Source organism: Erithacus rubecula (genome assembly GCF_903797595.1).
Source record: "Erithacus rubecula genome assembly, chromosome: 27".
Lineage (NCBI taxonomy): Eukaryota > Metazoa > Chordata > Aves > Passeriformes > Muscicapidae > Erithacus > Erithacus rubecula.
Window position 1 is genome coordinate 2722674 of NC_136679.1, and position 16454 is coordinate 2739127.

Below are 16454 nucleotides of genomic sequence, written 5' to 3' on the forward strand. Positions count from 1 at the left end.
GAAAAGTAGCTATATTGGAAATACCTATCTGTACAGGGGTGAGCAGGGATGTTGTTAAATATCCTGAGCTTTCCCTCATGTTTTATCTTCATAAAATTAAAGGGAATTACAAAGTTTGTAAGTTTGAACTCAGAGTCAAAGCAAAAAGGACTGCAAACATGAGAAAAAGAGAGGAAGAAATAAATAGGTGGTGCTGTTGACCACATTTCAGAGAGATGAGACACACACTTCTAAGGAGTGAAAAAGGCTAAAGGTTTATTTTGTGATCCATTTTTATAGAGTTTTACAAATTATCCACTGTTGGTCAGTAACAATCACTGTAATGGTTGCTCAGTCCAGAGGTTTCTACATGTAAAAGAGTTGTTTGTGAAATCCTGTTTTCATTCTTCTATGGAGATGGTTTGGATTGTTGAAATAGGTGCAAGGAACAATCTAGAATTCTTTTGTTGGGGACCAAGATTTTCACTGTGGCAGGACTCTGTTATCATGAGGAGCTGTAGCATTCTCACAGTCAGAGTTCAGTGTCAGCCACCACTGCAGGGAAAGGAGAAGTGGGACTGGGAGAATGAGGGTGACAGGTTGAGTAGAAAGCTGTTCTCCCTGTGGATCCAGTGGTGTCCCAGTGGTTTTCTTCTGGTCTTGCTGGTGGGGGTTCCAGGAACCATGGGGTTCAGTGATCAATAAACATGCAGGGAATGCCCTGCACCCTCCTGCTGGGGGGCAGCTCTGCACTGTCTGGTACAGCACACTGAAACACTTGTTGATCCTCAGTCTTCAGAAATGAGTCCAGGGCACTTAGAGGGTGTTTAATGACTTTTGATCCTTTCCAAGACATGAATGTGACCTGGGCTGGGCAGTGTGTGTCACACAGAGCCAGTTTGTGTAAGGGAGGACACTCTGCAGGGTCTGCTTCTTAGCTGGCTTGTAGCCAGGGGAGGGGTGTTCACCTCTCAGTACCAGAGCTGAGAAATCACTCCCAAAAACTCTCCTCCCCTTTGCCTGGGGGGAAGGATGTGCAAACCTGCCCACAGCAAATGAGTCAGGGCTGTGCACCCTGCTGATCCCAGTCAGAGCCCATTCTCAGCACATGCACACATTCTTCCCCCCCAGCCTTGTTAACTTCTGCTGAGACCTGAGATAATGGAACAATATTTATATTTATATGTTTGTCATACCTCAAGTTCCCAGCAGGAGTCCTGTTGTGGGGAGTGGGGTGGGCTTTGCTGCAGTTACTTCTCTGCAGTTTGCCACAGTGGGCAAAGCTCTGGGGTGATTATAAGGAAGTTTGAGCCATTAACTATTTTAATCTCTCTCAGAAGGAGTACAAGTGTGATGAGGAGCAGCTGGGGGGTCAGGAGGGACCTTCTCACTCTCTACACCTCCCTGACAAGAGGTTAGAGCCAGGTGAGTGTTGGTCTCTTCTCCCAGGTAACTGTGATAGGCCAAAAGGAAATGGCCTCAAGCCAGAGGAGGTTTTGACTGGATATTAAGAAAAATTCTTCATTGGAAGGGTTGCCAGGCATTGGCTCAGGCAGCCCAGGGGATTTAAAGGGCAGGTAGGTGTGGTGTTTAGGAATAGTTCTTCCTTAGTCTCTGACTTAGGGAAGCTTCTGTGGGAGTGTTTATCTCCCTCCTGGAAACTCCTGGACATTTTCAGGACCAGCAGGAGAACTTAAGGACTCTTCTCCATTATTCCCATTCCAGCTGCCTCTCAGTCTAGCTGAACTGGAAATGCAGAGTGCATTTATTGATTCCCAGCTCTCTGATCTGGTTATTATGAATCTCTGAGCTTTGGGGGTCACCATCCCTCAATAAGGGCAGCCTTCTTTGTTTCCCTGACTGTTGATACCTGAATGAAATGTGCAGCTAAAATGGCATTGAAATGTGTGAACTCACTCCCTGAATTCCTGCTCTGGAAGGAAGGGCAGAGGCACAACCCATAAGGATGCTGGATAAATGTAAAGTCCTTGGGAATCCTGCAGATGGAGGCATCAGAGCTGTGAGCTGGTGCCAAGGGGAGGTGCAAAGCAAGCTCAGAAGGTAAAAAAGACCAATCAGTGAAATTGCACTGGCCAAAGACAGACCATTTTATTAATGATAGTATTTTTACACTCATAAATAGTTAAAGGCAGCTTATACCAGAGGAAGGGTTCCCTTCACCCTCACTTCTGGGACACCACAGGAGCTGTGCTGGCCAGGCAGGTGCAGGGCAAGGCAGGAGGGTCAGGAACTGTCAGAACAGCAAGTCTGTGCACAGGGCCTGCAAAGGCAGCAGCAGAGCAGACTGCTCTGAGTTCTGGCCTCTCCTCAGGCAGGCAATGCTGCCTTTCAAGGCTCTTGCACTCAGGGATGAGGCTGGGAGGGTTGGCATGAGCCATGCAGGGTTGAGTCATCAGGGGAAATCAGGCTTTCAGTCAATATACAGAATTTTCTCTACTGGCTACCATGCTGACAGGATTGGCAATGCTCTGTATTCAGCAGCTGAAATGTCAATCTGAAGCAGTGGAAACAGGTATTTTCTGTATGGGTACAGTGTGCTGCTCCTTGTCTAACTGGGAGCGTGGTGGAGCTCTAATTAAAAAATTAAACACCTCTTAATCAGGATGTGGTACCCATTGTAAACATTTACTGTTGTGGAAAACCTGCCAGTTTAGTGGTGAACTGGACTGCAGAGAGAGCTGCCTCTTCCACATCTGAATTCCCCTCAAACATGCAAATATCTGTGAGGTTTAAGTCTGAATTCCTATATGAAGATCTATGTATGGTTTAGATAACTTTGTATAGTTTTTTTAATCACACCTCCACCAGGTCCTTCTCTGGCCTCAGAGGATTCTCTAGCCAAGCCCAGGATGGGCACACTCAAGAGCCTGGCAGCTCTTTAAATATCCTGAGAATGTTTGTTGAAGTTTTTCAGTTTATAGAAGCCACACCACGACACTGAGCTGTGTCTCAGGCCTTGCTGCTTCCCACCATCCCTGTTCCTGAAGGAGGCTTTGGCTTTGACCTGTGTCCCAAATCACTGCAGAGCTCCTCTGTGGTTCCCCTAAATTCCTTTGGGCCAGGGACTCCAGCTCCAATCCTGGCCAAGGCTCAGAGTGCCTGAATGGCAGGAGCTCCTGGCAGGAGCATGCACAAGACAATGAGTGTTCCTCAAGGAAGGCACAAATCTGTGACCTTTTGCTGCAGCCATCCTGGGAAGAAGGCTTAGCTGGCCTTTCAGAGTGAGTTCCTCTGAGCTGAAAGCAGGTCACACAGAGGTTCAGGACATGCACTGCAGGAATGGAGTCAGCAGCAGCATTGTAGCATTCTCATACATGAAAAAAGCCCTGGTGGGGCAGCATCCCCTCCCTCTGCAATGGGGGGATTGTGGCAGCTGTTTGATACATCTGGAGGCACCAATTACCTGATCTGCTGCTGAAGCTGTAGCTGTGCTGTGTGCACAGCCCCATCCTGACACAGTGACAGTTCTAGCAAAGCACACAGGAGCCCTGTCTGCTGTGAGCTGATGATCCACTCGTGCACCTGAGCACTTGTCCTGACCAAAGCAGGTGTGCAGAGTTCAGTGCTGGCCTGAGCACAAGCTGATCCCATTGAGCACTAACCAGCCCTCTCCTTCTGCAGCCAGGCACTGTGCTGCCAGCAGGGCTGCCAGCAGTGCTAGTAGGTGTAGCCCTTGCTGTAGAGCTGTGGAGGGAAGCTCCCCAGGTCTGGCAGGTGGGAGCCATTGTCCTCCAGGTGGGACAGGGGCAGCGTGTCCTCGCCGAGCTGCCGCTGCTGCTCGGGGCAGGCCATGGAGAGCAGAGCCTCAGGCTCACACACAAACTTGTACACATAGCGCTCCCCAGCCACCTGCAGGGATGAGAGGGGCAGGTGAGAGCTGCAGGCTCAGGGGCAGCACCAGGGAAGCCTTGCAGAAACATCTGCCTGCCCTGGGATGTGGGAGAGTTGTACATCTCTCCTTGTGCTGTCCTCTTGCTGCTCTGAGCTGCCTTGGAGCAGCTCCTGCTGACACTCTCTGTCCAGGTAGCAGCTGCTGTCCCTGAACTGTCTGTACTGAGACAGCCACACTCCCCATTATCTCTCCAGGGCCCTGGGTGTGCCACAGACCACACAGCACCAAGTTCCAGGCAGCCTTTCTCTCACCAGGGAAAGGACTGATTATATCTCCTTGAAGCTGCATAAATTCCAACTCTCTTCACTGCAGAAATATACAGAAAAATAAACCATAATTCTCTCTTTGTCTTATTTCTCATGCTTTGCCTACATTGATATCCTTCACAGCTTCTCCATTTCACTACAGCAAAGAGAAATTTTGGGGAGAGAGCAAGCCTGAGATGGCTGGCTGGCTCAAGGACATTGTGTCTGTAGGAATTCTTGTCTCACCCCAGAGAGGCATCACCAAAAGCATGAAGTGTTGTCCTGCTTTGCCAACTGACCTTCTGCATGATGCCCTTCTCGTAGTAGTAGCGCAGGGATCGGCTCAGCTTGTCGTAGTTCATGGCTGGACGGTTCTTCTGGATCCCCCACAGCCTGGCCACCTGCAAATACAGCACCAAACTCTGGGGAGCTCTGTCAGCCCAGCCCAAGGGAAAGGAATCTTAGCCAGATGGTGCTCTTGTTGTGGATGGTACCATGGCACATACAAATATTTCAGTAATAGACTCATCAAAAATTCAGCAGCTTCTAAACATGAGTACAGCTCAAGCACTCACAGAGGAATTGTGGCCTCTGTAGAGCTGTCACCCCACTCTCCAATACTCTGGAAGTGTGGGGATGCTATAGGTCTGCTTTGTCCTCTGTTACACTTAATCTCCAAGAGTCTCAGGTTTATCAGGAGACCAAGCATGAGGGAACACACTGGAAGAGACCTGTGCTTTCCTACTCCTACATGATTTTCAGCTTTATCCATGAGACTCAGAAATCTGTTGTAAGCCAATGTCAGCCTGCCAAGACTTTCATCTGCACTGAAAGTGCCCATAAATTTTGATATGTAGCAAGAACAGTGCTAAAAGCAGCTCTAATTGGAACAAGATATGAACAGATATTATGAACATTTCTCCCAGGTGCTGTCAAGTATCACTGTTTGTTTTGGCAGCGTTTGAAATTACACTTTGGTGAAAATAATTTTGAAATAAATATAGACTAGGACATATCAGCTTCCAGATTCTTATAAAAACTTCAGCAATCAGTAGGGTTCAAAACTCCAAACCTCAATGTCAGCCTCAAATATGGAGCATGACAAGACAGCAGAGGTCACTGCAAGCTTGAGAGTGAAGTATCCAGGGAAATGAAAGCAGTGGATAATTTGACTCACTGCATAGCTGAGGTTCTAAACTTACATACAAGCAGCCTTTCTTAAACCTGATACTTGTGTCACTCAAGTGATTTGACCTCCTCTAAAAACCTTGACTTGCTGCTGGGTCTGGTGAGCACCACTGGCAGGGCAGAGGAAAAACCACTTGAGAATCTGCAGCCCCAGAAACAGAGGGTGATTCCCCTGAGCCTGTAGAGAACCTCAATGGCTTCACCTCCTCTGGCTCAATGAGCTTGAACTCCATTCCTCTACCAGTCCAGGCAATGAAGTGGGAATTGGTGGGATTGTCCAAGAGAGCCACAAGGAACTGCCAGAGCTGGAGTGATCCCCGTCTCTGGTAGGGGGGTCCTTCCCTGTACCCTCCTCCTTCCTGCTTGATGTCTCCTGCTGAGCAGAACAAACAAGACATTTCCAAAAAGAACAGTGCAAAAACCACTGGGGAAAAATGGTGGGGGGAAAGCCCAGCACATGTCACAGTTTTATAAATGTTTACCTGGAGTATTTCAGTTCACATAAAACAGTGGCCAATTCACGAGCCACTCTTCCAAGAGCAGCTCTGATATAAATCACAATTACTAGAAGGTCTGGGTGCTGCTAAAAAAGCTCAAAAAATGGGATACCAGAAAGCTGGGTATGAGCACAGCTGCAAGAACAGTGTCATGAACTGTGTGGGCAAGTGGCTGGCTAAGATTATGAATAACCCTATCTTACACCAAAGCTCCAAGCCATTCTTTCTCCAACCTTCAAATTTTTCTGGAACAACACAGACATCATCAGTAAAGGACCTCATCTTCTTTTCATAGCTGCAGCCTGAAAAAGAAAGAGAAAACAACATCAGCAGTCCCAGACAGCCAGGGTAGGAGCAGAAGGTGATTCTGTGCAGGGAAGAGAAGACAGTCCCTGCTTTTCTCACCTAATGTGTCTTCTGGATTTGAATGGTTTGGGTAACTCTCAGCATTGATGTACATGGAAGGACAGTCAGGAACATCTACAGAACAATTAACAAACTCATTTATTTACAAAACACAGGTGGCAGAATTATCTTGCTCTGCAAGCTGAGTGCAGCTGTCTAACCAAGGACCTAAAGGGTTAGACAGTGTCAGAATGGCAATTAAATTTCATTTGCATTATCCTTCCAATCATGAATTAGAGCAGTAAGTTTTTGTGGCACTATTACACATCCTCAGTGCAGCCAGGATAACCAATCACCTCTACATCACTTTTATACAAAATCATGGACAATATTCTAAATTTGAACCTCTCTCTCAGCTTAGCTGAAGATAATTACACACTTTTCTGCTGTTTTCCCAGGGGTACTATGATGTAAATGGAGAGCAGCAGCATCTGAATGTTTCTGCAGACAGAATCTCAGAAATGTAATTTCAGATATCTCCAGCCTCCCTGGCTTTTTCACATCATGATGGGGCATTCCCACAAACAGTTTAGAAAACATAAAAGAAAAACAGCCTTTATTAAAAACAACCAGGAAATCTTTTCCTGATTCTGTGTGCAGTGTACAGCACTGTCTGTGCACTGCAATTTGTGTCTTCTGCATCTTGTTTTTTTCTGACTCAGATTTATTTACTGAGCACAGCTGAAACAGAAGCTGTAACTGGGAGTTTTGGAAAGGTTTAACTTACACTTCCCTCTCACACTTTGTCTGGTCATTGCTTCCAGCAGATATTTTGCTGATGCTAAGGGAAGAGAACTCTGAGCTGACAGACTGGGTGTTATTACAATCATAAACTACTCTCACTAAAAACACATTCCCATCTTCTGGGGTTGCACATTTTCTGAACAGAAGGACCCAGTGAAATTGTAATACCAATATCAGCACAGTGATACCCTCACAGGAGCTTTTTATTTTTCTGTTTATTTCTGCTAAAGGAAACAATTAAAGATGTCCATTAAAATACCAGGAGTATCATTCCCTCTGGAAGAGGGTATTATGATCTCAGAGTACTGAGTCTTTGGACAAATATGCCAGAAAAATAAGACTTATCCCTTGTGGAAAAATAAGAGGATACTGGTGGATCTGTCATCTAAAGCTATTTTTGGCATTATAGGTTTTTCCCCTCATCATCTCCTGTAATTTCTGCTCTCTGAGCCTTGTTTCCATGGGGAGCAGCAGCTGGAAGCTGATCCTCCAAGGGACCCCCAGCCCACCCAGAGCCCCTTTCCTCTACCAGAGCTCAGAGGGGATTTCTGCTGCAAGGATCCAAGAGAGTTTTTCTGCCCAAGCTCCAGCATATCTGATTCCTCTCTTTCTGCTGCCTTTCCCAGCCTGTTTTCTGTTTGATTTCTTCAAAGTTGACCTCTCATTTTCTGCAACCCTGCAGCTCAGAAATACCCATGAAGCAAAAAAACTCCCTGTGAAACTAGAAAAAGCCTTTTCTTCATTGCTGATGGTGTGAGTGGGATAATCATGAGTTTTGAGTCTCCTTACTGGCTACTCACTCACTTGCATTATTCCAATCATGATTTAGAGCACTAAGTTTCTGTGGCACTATCACACATCCTCAGGGTACCCAGGATAACCAGCCAATCACCTCTACATCACTTTTATACAAAATGGGGGGAAACTCCCATATTTCAATCCAATTTGAATGGATTTAACATCACCTTCTACCTCCAATCCTGCCAAAGCTTTCAACCCTCTACCAGAAAGTTTTTCTCAGAACAAGATGAGTGTCCCAGCCTCATTTGGGATGCAGTGAGCACACAGAGCTGTTTTATCTCCCTGCTGCACATCCAGCAAACCTTCCCAGACACCACCAGCTGCTGACAGTGCTGCTGCAAAGCTCAGAGGGTGCTGATGCTCACCAGAGCTGCTCAACCCCCCTGGTTCATGCAGGAAGAGCCAGTTCTGCCTACCTGGGTCATACAGGAAATCCAGCTGCTCCTGCTTCACCAGCACAGCTGGCTGCTGCTGCCTGCTGCCTTGTTCATACTGGGGGTCCTGGTGCTCCTGTTTGAAGCCCTGGGGAGGGAACTGGAGGCAGGGCTTGGGCAGCTGGCACTGGTAGGCAGTGGGATCTTCCTGGGCCATGCCCTGGGAGGGTGGGAAGGAGTGGCACATCTCCACAGCTGGCTGATACACAGAGCTAAGGAGGGAGAGGATGTGAGACAGCTGCTTTCTTGGCCCTCTGGTTACAGCCCTGGCACAGGGAGTCAGTGAGACAAAGGTCTCTGAATTCTTCAGAAAGAAATCAGAGGTAGGGATTGAATTAAAGCTTGGGGATGGATTGAAATACATTAAGCCACTCACACATAAAATAGAAGTTTAAGTGTAAGTTTTAGAATAAGTAAATAAGTCAGTAAGTTTTAGTATGAGCTCTAATGCTTTTAATAAGTAAAAGGTTAAGATGTCAGAGTAGCAGTGTGAGTTCTAGTGAAGGTTTAAAAACATCCTGATATTTTCAGTAAAGGCTCCAGGACCATAGTTGTGGACAGTGCTTAGACATAATAGATATAGTAAGAATATTGCTGACATTTTTCAGATAGAACAAGATAGGCTGAATGCATAATCTATACATAACCTGGCATGCTCAGAAATTAGAATTACAATAGGTTAAGGAGTGGTGGTCTGAGTTTGTGTCTTAGTTTGTTGAGGAGCTTTTATATAAGACTATGTACTGGGGAGAGTTTGTGTCTTTTGTCATTGCCTTTTCTGCTTTTCTTTTTGCTTTTGAGACTGATGTGCTTTGCAATAAATAACCTTTTTAGCAACTGTTAGCTGCTTTGCTCATTTTAGAAGATCACCTGAAGTTGGTGCCCTGAGCACCAGGGGTTAGTAACATCACAGGGCAGCAATTTCCTCAGGCCTTTGCTGGAGCTGAAGGAGCTCACCCATGGCTGGGACAAGAACAGAGTTGGCTGTTCCCCAGGTCAGCAGCCACCCAGCCCATCACTCACAGAACTGGCAGGGTTAATGTTATGGACTTCAAGCCCCAGGCAGCAGTGGGGGTCTCACAGGAGGGATTCTGTGCTGTAAACAGGGCAATCCCATCTGGGTGCTGCACTTTTCCTCCTTTAACCACCAAGGAGGGCAATCCTTGCAGGGGCTGCACCTCCTGGCAGTGCTCACCTGCTGTCCCTGAGGAATCCACAGCTGGATGTGGAGCAGGGGGGCCCTGCAGGGCTCAGGAAGCTGCTGTCCTGCCTGGGGAACTGCTGCAGTGGTGGCTGAATCAGGACTGCTGGGCTGGGAGACTGTCTGGGCTGGTCATAGGCACTGAAAGAGCCAAACAGATATTGCAGCACTTCAGTTCTCCAAGCAGGACTCATGGCAGCAGCTGGAACATCAAATGTGCTGTCCCTCTGTGCAGCCACCTGGCCAGGAAACCCCCAGCACAAACTCCCTGCTTCATTCTTCACTGGCAGCAACAACCCTGCAAGCAGAAAACTGGGGAAGGTGTCAGTGCTGGAGAAGCCACAGCTCAGGCAAAGGGCCTGAGTGGGCAGTGGGGTCAGAGCTGTGATCCACAGATCAAAATCTGTGGACAGATTTTGGAAAGCAGTGGGGAGAGGCACGTGGTAGATGTCAAGATTATCAGTATGAGGATGGCTGAGGGACAGGGAGAATAAAAAGGAAGAATAAAAGGAGAGAGAGCTGCTGCCCACTGCTGAGCTGTACCCAGCAGACAGACAGGGCTGCTGCCACACACTCCATCACCAGATAAAACAGAGCTCTGGATTCCAGCATAAATCCTGTCCCCAGGCAATGCAGAGCACTGGATTCCAGCACAGTTCCTGCCCCAGACAATGCAGAGCACTGGATTCCAGCATAAATCCTGTCCCCAGATAATTCAGAGCACTGGATACCAGCACAGCTCCTGTCCCAGACAATGCAGAGCACTGGATTCCAGCATAAATCCTGTCCCCAGATAATTCAGAGCACTGGATACCAGCACAGCTCCTGTCCCAGACAATGCAGAGCTCTGGATTCCAGCATAAATCCTGTCCCCAGGCAATGCAGAGCACTGGATTCCAGCACAGCTCCTGTCCCCAGATAATTCAGAGCACTGGATTCCAGCATAAATCCTGCCCCCAGACAATGCAGAGCACTGGATTCCAGCATAAATCCTGTCCCCAGATAATTCAGAGCACTGGATTCCAGCACAGCTCCTGCCCCAGACAATTCAGAGTTCTTGATTCCAGCACAGCTCCTGCCCCAGACAATTCAGAGCACTGGATTCCAGCACAGCTCCTGTGTGTGAGCACCTTACCTGGCATAAAGGCACTGCTCACTCTTGTGCTGGAAGGGCTGCTCATGGCTGCAGGACAGCCTGGGCTCCGAGGGGCTTTGGGGCTCCTGTTTAATCTTAGCAGGAGGACTGTGAAAAGCTACTGCAGGAGAGAAAGGAAAGATCAAATTGACACTTTTCTTCTTTATGGGGAGCTATGATTATCAGACATTTCCCAATGCTGGATCTCTGCTATGCTGACAGTCCAGCAGCCCTGAATGGGGAACTGGGGAATCTCAAAACCTCTCTGCTCATCCAAAACACCACTGACAGCCCAGGGGAATAAAAGTAAAAAAGTTAATTTCCATTTTCAGCTCAGTGGTCATGGCAAGAGCCTGATGCAGACATTTCTGGGCTTGTCAGAATTTCAGGAATAACAAATGTGGGTTGCAGTTTACAGCACCAGGAAGGAGGATGTGGCTGTTTACTTCTCATGCTCTATTCAATCCAGCAGGGGATAAAACTTGCTTCCCAGTTCCTCAGAAAAGCTTGTCCTGGCTGAAGGATGGGCTGAGCCTCTGTTACCTTTGCCCATGGGCTCTGCTGCTCTTAGGAGGTCACTGGCATTTAGGAAGGAAAATAACCCCATAAAGGTCCATAAGTCTGGGCTACTTTTTCAAACTAGGGAAGGATCTGCCTTCTAAATTTAATATTTAATCTTTCAGTAAGGCCATCACCATCTTACCCCCATCTCTTTAAGTCCCATGATGCTGCTCTGAGTCTGGGATGTTCAACACTGTGGCTGCTTTTAAGGATGGGAAAACATCCTGATCCATTAACACCTCATGTTTTTGATGACTTTATTTCAGGAGGGATCTAAACCCTACATGCACCAGCCATTTTCAAGCCAGTTCTCCCTCACATGAAGGGCTGAGTCCCTTCAGAAGCAAACAGCTGGCTGAAGGACCAGAAAAATGGGCTTTGTTGCCTCTCATGGCACAGGACACTTCTATTCCAAACATCCTTCCCCAAAATGAATTCTCACACCAAGAGGGGGATGGATATCTGCCCCTTCCCCCCAAAAAACCCCAACTCCTTCTGGCTGCCTTTGGTTTCATCTCAATGTATGGATGTGCACAGCCCATCTAAAAATGCTGATGGGTTGGCTGGATCTCAGGGGGAAAAAATTGCTCTTTTCAGTACATGAAACTCCATGGAATTTTCAAGAAGCTGGATGTGTTAGGAGCAGCCAATTCCTTCCAGCCCCTAATAGCTGGAAGATGCTGTCACATTGCCCGTGACTCATTGATTCACTGTCTTGAGTTGCAGTGTAGGATGTGACCAGAAATGTGGATTCTGTCACCATCTGCTGCAGCCAGGTGGGGCAGTGATCTCCTGATCTCCTGGTACATATTCTCTGCTAATGGGCTATTGTTTAAAACTGGGTGTGGCAGTGACCCTGATCTCCTGGCACATATTATCTGTTAATGGGCCATCTCTAAACCAGCTGGGCAATCATCTTTATCTTTCCCATGACCCACCCTTCATCCAGGAGGTATCACCTGTTAATGGGCCATTGTTTAAAACTGGGTGTGGCAGTGATCTTTATCTCCTGGCACACATTATCTGCTAGTGGGCCATCTTTAAACCAGCTGGGCAATCATCTTTATCTTCCCATCCTCCCTCCAGGAGATATCTCCTGTTCATGGCCATTCAGTCCCAGTGCATGGCTGACAAAATTACATCATCCCACTGGGAGATGCTCCACCCAGGGGAGGAGCCAAGCCTTTCCTATCCAGAGAAAAACTGAGATTTGGAACACCAAACCAGCCTTTCCCACTGGATTCCAGAGGAAAACTAGACCCTTCCACATCATCCCTGGATCTTCAGAGGAAACTGCACCTTCTCCAGGAGCACTGCTCCAGCTGAACCACATCTGCCCCTGCAGGAGGATGCAGCCACCATGGAATGGGACTGTGCCACCACCCTGACTGACTGATGGGTGTCAGGCTGGATTCTGACTCTGACAGGGTTTGGGACTGTTCTTTGTAATACTGCATTTCTATTTTAATTTTCCTAGTAATGAACTGTTATTCCTAATTCCCCTATCTTTGCCTGAGAGCCCCTTAATTTCAAAACTATAATAATTTGGAAAGAGAGTCTTCTGCCTTTCTTAGCAGATACCCATCCTCCAAACCAGGGCATTCACTCAGAGTGAAATGTGGGACCATCCCTCTGCTCAGTTCTAGGTCAAAACTAGAAAGAAAAAAGAAATAAGATTTGCTTCAGGGCCAGGTCTGAGGAAAGGAGGGAAAGAATGAAAGTGTTTCAGTTCAATTTACATGGGGGAAACTTCCTGGGGTGGGGGGAAGAGGCACCAGAATTTGGGTTTGTCCTTCCCCCAAGGGACACGAGCATCCCCATGGTACTTACAGTTTTCTGAATGGAAGTCAGGCACAAATTGCTCATCATTGTCTGGAACCTGAGCTGTCAGGAGAGAGAGGGAGAAAAAAGGGAGGGAGGAGTTAGTTTTGGCACTTTGTAGAGTATAATTAACACTAAAGCAGAAATAAATCCATGCAGGAAAGGTCTGAGCTTTCTGCTGGGATGATTTTAGTGACTAAGGATAGTTTCCTTTGGGATTAATGAATACATGTGAGTCCTTTGAGAAACCTTGGGGAGAATTTTACCCATATTTTATAACTTCCAACAATTACTTTTACATTCCTTTTACTGCAGGGAAGGGAGAGCTTGCAGCAGATTGTTATTTCATAAAATCTGTTGCTGGTGCTGAAGGAAATGCTGCTGCTAAAAGACAAATTTTTGTTATTGCAGATAACAACAGATTGCACTTTCTCAGCTCTAAAACAGAGGTGATGTAATCAAAATTAAGGGACCAATACCTGGTACACACCCAAGTGTACAGATCCTGGTAAAAACAGTGCAGAGGAAAATTGGATTTTCAGTAAGCAGGCCTAGGATTTTTCAGCATGTGTTTCTTTTAAGAGCCATCTATGTGCAAAATAAATCTTTGACTCTCAAAATGAGAAATCAAGTGTTAATTGACACTACTACAAATATTTTAAGATGATAACTGAAATCACACAAATACATATAATGACACATGAACATGTACATACAGCTGTATATGTGGTTTAAATTTAATATAAATTCACATTTTTGGCTGATGCCTTATTTTTACTTTGCTTCCTTCCTAGGTTTGTTTCTCTTTTATTTGAAAAGTAACACCAAAAATTGTAAATAAATAAATAACTTTTTAAAAATTAAATGTGATAAAGAAAAATCATAAATAACATATTTAATGTTTTCACTTTTTCTTTGCCCTGTTTAGGAAGGTGCACTTCAGGGTTCTGATGCCTTCATTTAATGAACAAATGTTAACATGGAGACAAACAGGACATTAGTAAAAAGTATTTTCACCATTCAGGAAAATATTTTGACATATTAGTGGATAGGAAAAAAATAATAGTTTGCTTCAGAGGGTCATTTTTCTTGTTACAAGTCTAGAAATGGGAACAACAGGTCCCCAATATGCAGATTGAAATAAAATAGAATATTAAAACTCAGCTTGAATTTCTCAGGGATTTCACTTGGACTCTAGTTAGATGCTATGAACTATTCATATTATTGGCAGCTCCATTTCTTCTGAGGTTTAAAAGAAATAAATCTTGTGCACATTCAGCAGGTCAGTTACATGACCAGCAAATAATTCTTGTTTTCTTGCTCTGATAAGTTACATGAATGATCCAATATTGAAACACCTGCAGGTAATTCCTGCTCCATCCTTAAAATCCTCACACTCCTGAAACACTGATCAACATCACCTAATTTCAGTTCAGTTTGAAATGAACATAAAACTTCTGATTTTTTTTTTCCTTAATTATCCAACTTAATTGGTAAATGCCTTTTTGAAGGCTTAAAAAATGAATTGTTTGACGGGATTGTCCCTCAGTTGTGGTAATATTTGAGGAAATAATCCCACTCAAAATGCCACATATATTTTTATATAATTATTGTTAAATATTTTTAAGTATCTAGCTCACAATAAGTGCTTTTGTATTTATTGTGAGTCTGTACTCGGGGATATGTTTTGAATTTTCAACTGGTAGTACTGGAATTAGAGTAAAATCATCATGTTTAGAACAAGTTTCACTTGGAATTAATGTGACTCTCCGGCATTCGAAGTTTTCCTTGAAGTTCGAAGTCAAAACAATTAAGACACCAAACTGAATAGTATGTAAATTCCACGAAGGTCCCCACAAAGTATTATATTAAGAGGAAAAAAAAAGAATTAAAGAAAAAAAAAAAAAAAGAAACATTTTGTTCCCCAAATTAAAAGACTACTTTATTGCTTAAGGAAATATCAAGGTTCTGGCAGCCCACAAAGATAAGTGACAAATTAGCATAAAATCGAAGTAGTTACAAATAGCCTGAAGCGAGAATTGTACCCAGGAAAGCGGGCGAGCAGCCAAGTCCCATTCATAAGCAAATGCCCGGCACAATGGTGTCATTCAGCGTCTTAATTTACACAAGCCAGAGGTTGGCAAGTCTGAAAAAAACCACTTTTGTTCGGAGCCAGGCAAAGACAGCAAAGGAACGGGACAAAACTCAAAAATAACTCAAAGAGGAGCAAGAGCGGGGAAAGGGGAAGGAAAGGGGAAGGAAAGGGGAAGGAAAGGGGAAGGAAAGGGGAAGGAAAGGGGAAGGAAAGGGGAAGGAAAGGGGAAGGAAAGGGGAAGGAAAGGGAGGAAAGGGGAAGGAAAGGGGAAGGAAGGGGAAGGAAGGGAAGGAAAGGGGAAGGAAAGGGGAAGGAAAGGGGAAGGAAAGGGGGGAGGAAAGGGAAGGAAAGGGGAAGGAAAGGGGAAGGAAAGGGGAAGGAAAGGGGAAGGAAAGGGGAAGGAAAGGGGAAGGAAAGGGGAAGGAAAGGGGAAGGAAAGGGGAAGGAAGGGGAAGGAAAGGGGAAGGAAAGGGGAAGGAAAGGGGAAGGAAAGGAGCCTACCTTCAGTGAGCCAGGTCTCCTGCAGCTGCCTGAGGTCTCGGAACAGCCCTGCGGGGACACGGCCGGGGGTGAGCGGGGCCCGGGGGATGCGGCAGCGGGGACGGGAGGAGGATCCGGACCCGGACCCGGCCCCTGCCCCGCCACCCCCGGCCCCTCCAGCCCAGCCCCCCTCACCTTCCGAGTCGTGCGGCGGCTCCCCGGGGATGCTCGCAGCGCCCAGCGCGGCTCCGGCAGCGCCCAGCGCCCGGCCCGGGGAATGCTGCGGGAGGAGCGGGTCAGAGCCCAGAGCCCGGCCGAGCCCCGAGCCCCGAGCCCCGCCCGCAGCCGCCACTCACCTGCGGGACGGTGAAGGGCACCTGCTGGTCCAGGTACCGCGTCATCCTGCTCGGGGGTACCCGCTGTCCTCGGGCATCGGGGGGTACCGGGGGTACCGGGCAGGACCGCGCTGTACGGGAGAGGCGGCGATCGCGTCGCAGCTGCCGAAACTTGGGATGAGAGGCGGGACCGAGCCCGCCAGCCCGGCCGGGCCGAACCTCCGGGACTAAAACCCTGCTCCGGTCCCGTCCCGTCCCGTCCCGTCCCGTCCCGTCCCGTCTCTCAGCGCCGGCGGCCCCGGCCCACGCGGAGCCCGCGGCGGAGCCGCCCCGTGCGCGCTCCGCGGCCGCCGTGGGCCCGGGGCCGGTCGCCCATTGGCCCCTGGCTCACGGGCCCGGCTCGCCCACTCCTTTGTTTCATGGAATTTGTGAATGAAGCTCCGTGCCGGGGCACGCCCGCCAATCCGCGCTCGCCTCCGCCGTCACCCATTGAGGAGGGGGCGTGGCCTCAACCCTGGCGGACCAATCACATCGCAGAGCTGCGCTGTTCATTCACCCCGAGCTCCCATTCATAAAAAAAAGGAAATGAAACCCTGCCCGAGTTCATTCATGAGCGGCTG

General features: G+C 47.2%; 1 protein-coding gene across 1 annotated transcript; it reads right to left on the bottom strand.

The window, feature by feature from the left end:
• Positions 1-2058: 2058 nt before the first annotated feature.
• Positions 2059-16199, bottom strand: ETV4 (ETS variant transcription factor 4). Its single transcript, XM_079327519.1, has 12 exons — positions 15856-16199; positions 15695-15779; positions 15521-15568; positions 12934-12987; positions 10543-10663; positions 9402-9548; positions 8189-8418; positions 6228-6302; positions 6056-6124; positions 5529-5701; positions 4437-4538; positions 2059-3849 (listed from the first exon to the last, which is right to left on the bottom strand). Exons 1-12 carry the CDS (start codon positions 15898-15900, stop codon positions 3658-3660), a joined length of 1341 nt encoding a protein of 446 aa, XP_079183645.1. The 5' UTR covers positions 15901-16199; the 3' UTR covers positions 2059-3657.
• Between the last annotated feature and the right edge of the window lie 255 nt (positions 16200-16454).

Bases quoted from the DNA above. Each gene is read 5' to 3' on its own strand.
- ETV4 (XM_079327519.1), bottom strand. From the start codon at position 15,900: ATGACGCGGTACCTGGACCAGCAGGTGCCCTTCACCGTCCCGCAG. The intron at 15,569-15,694 runs GTGAGGGGGGCT...GTGTCCCCGCAG, and splicing joins GCCGCCGCACGACTCGGAAG to GGCTGTTCCGAGACCTCAGG. The intron at 12,988-15,520 runs GTAGGCTCCTTT...CTCTCCTGACAG, and splicing joins GGAGACCTGGCTCACTGAAG to CTCAGGTTCCAGACAATGAT.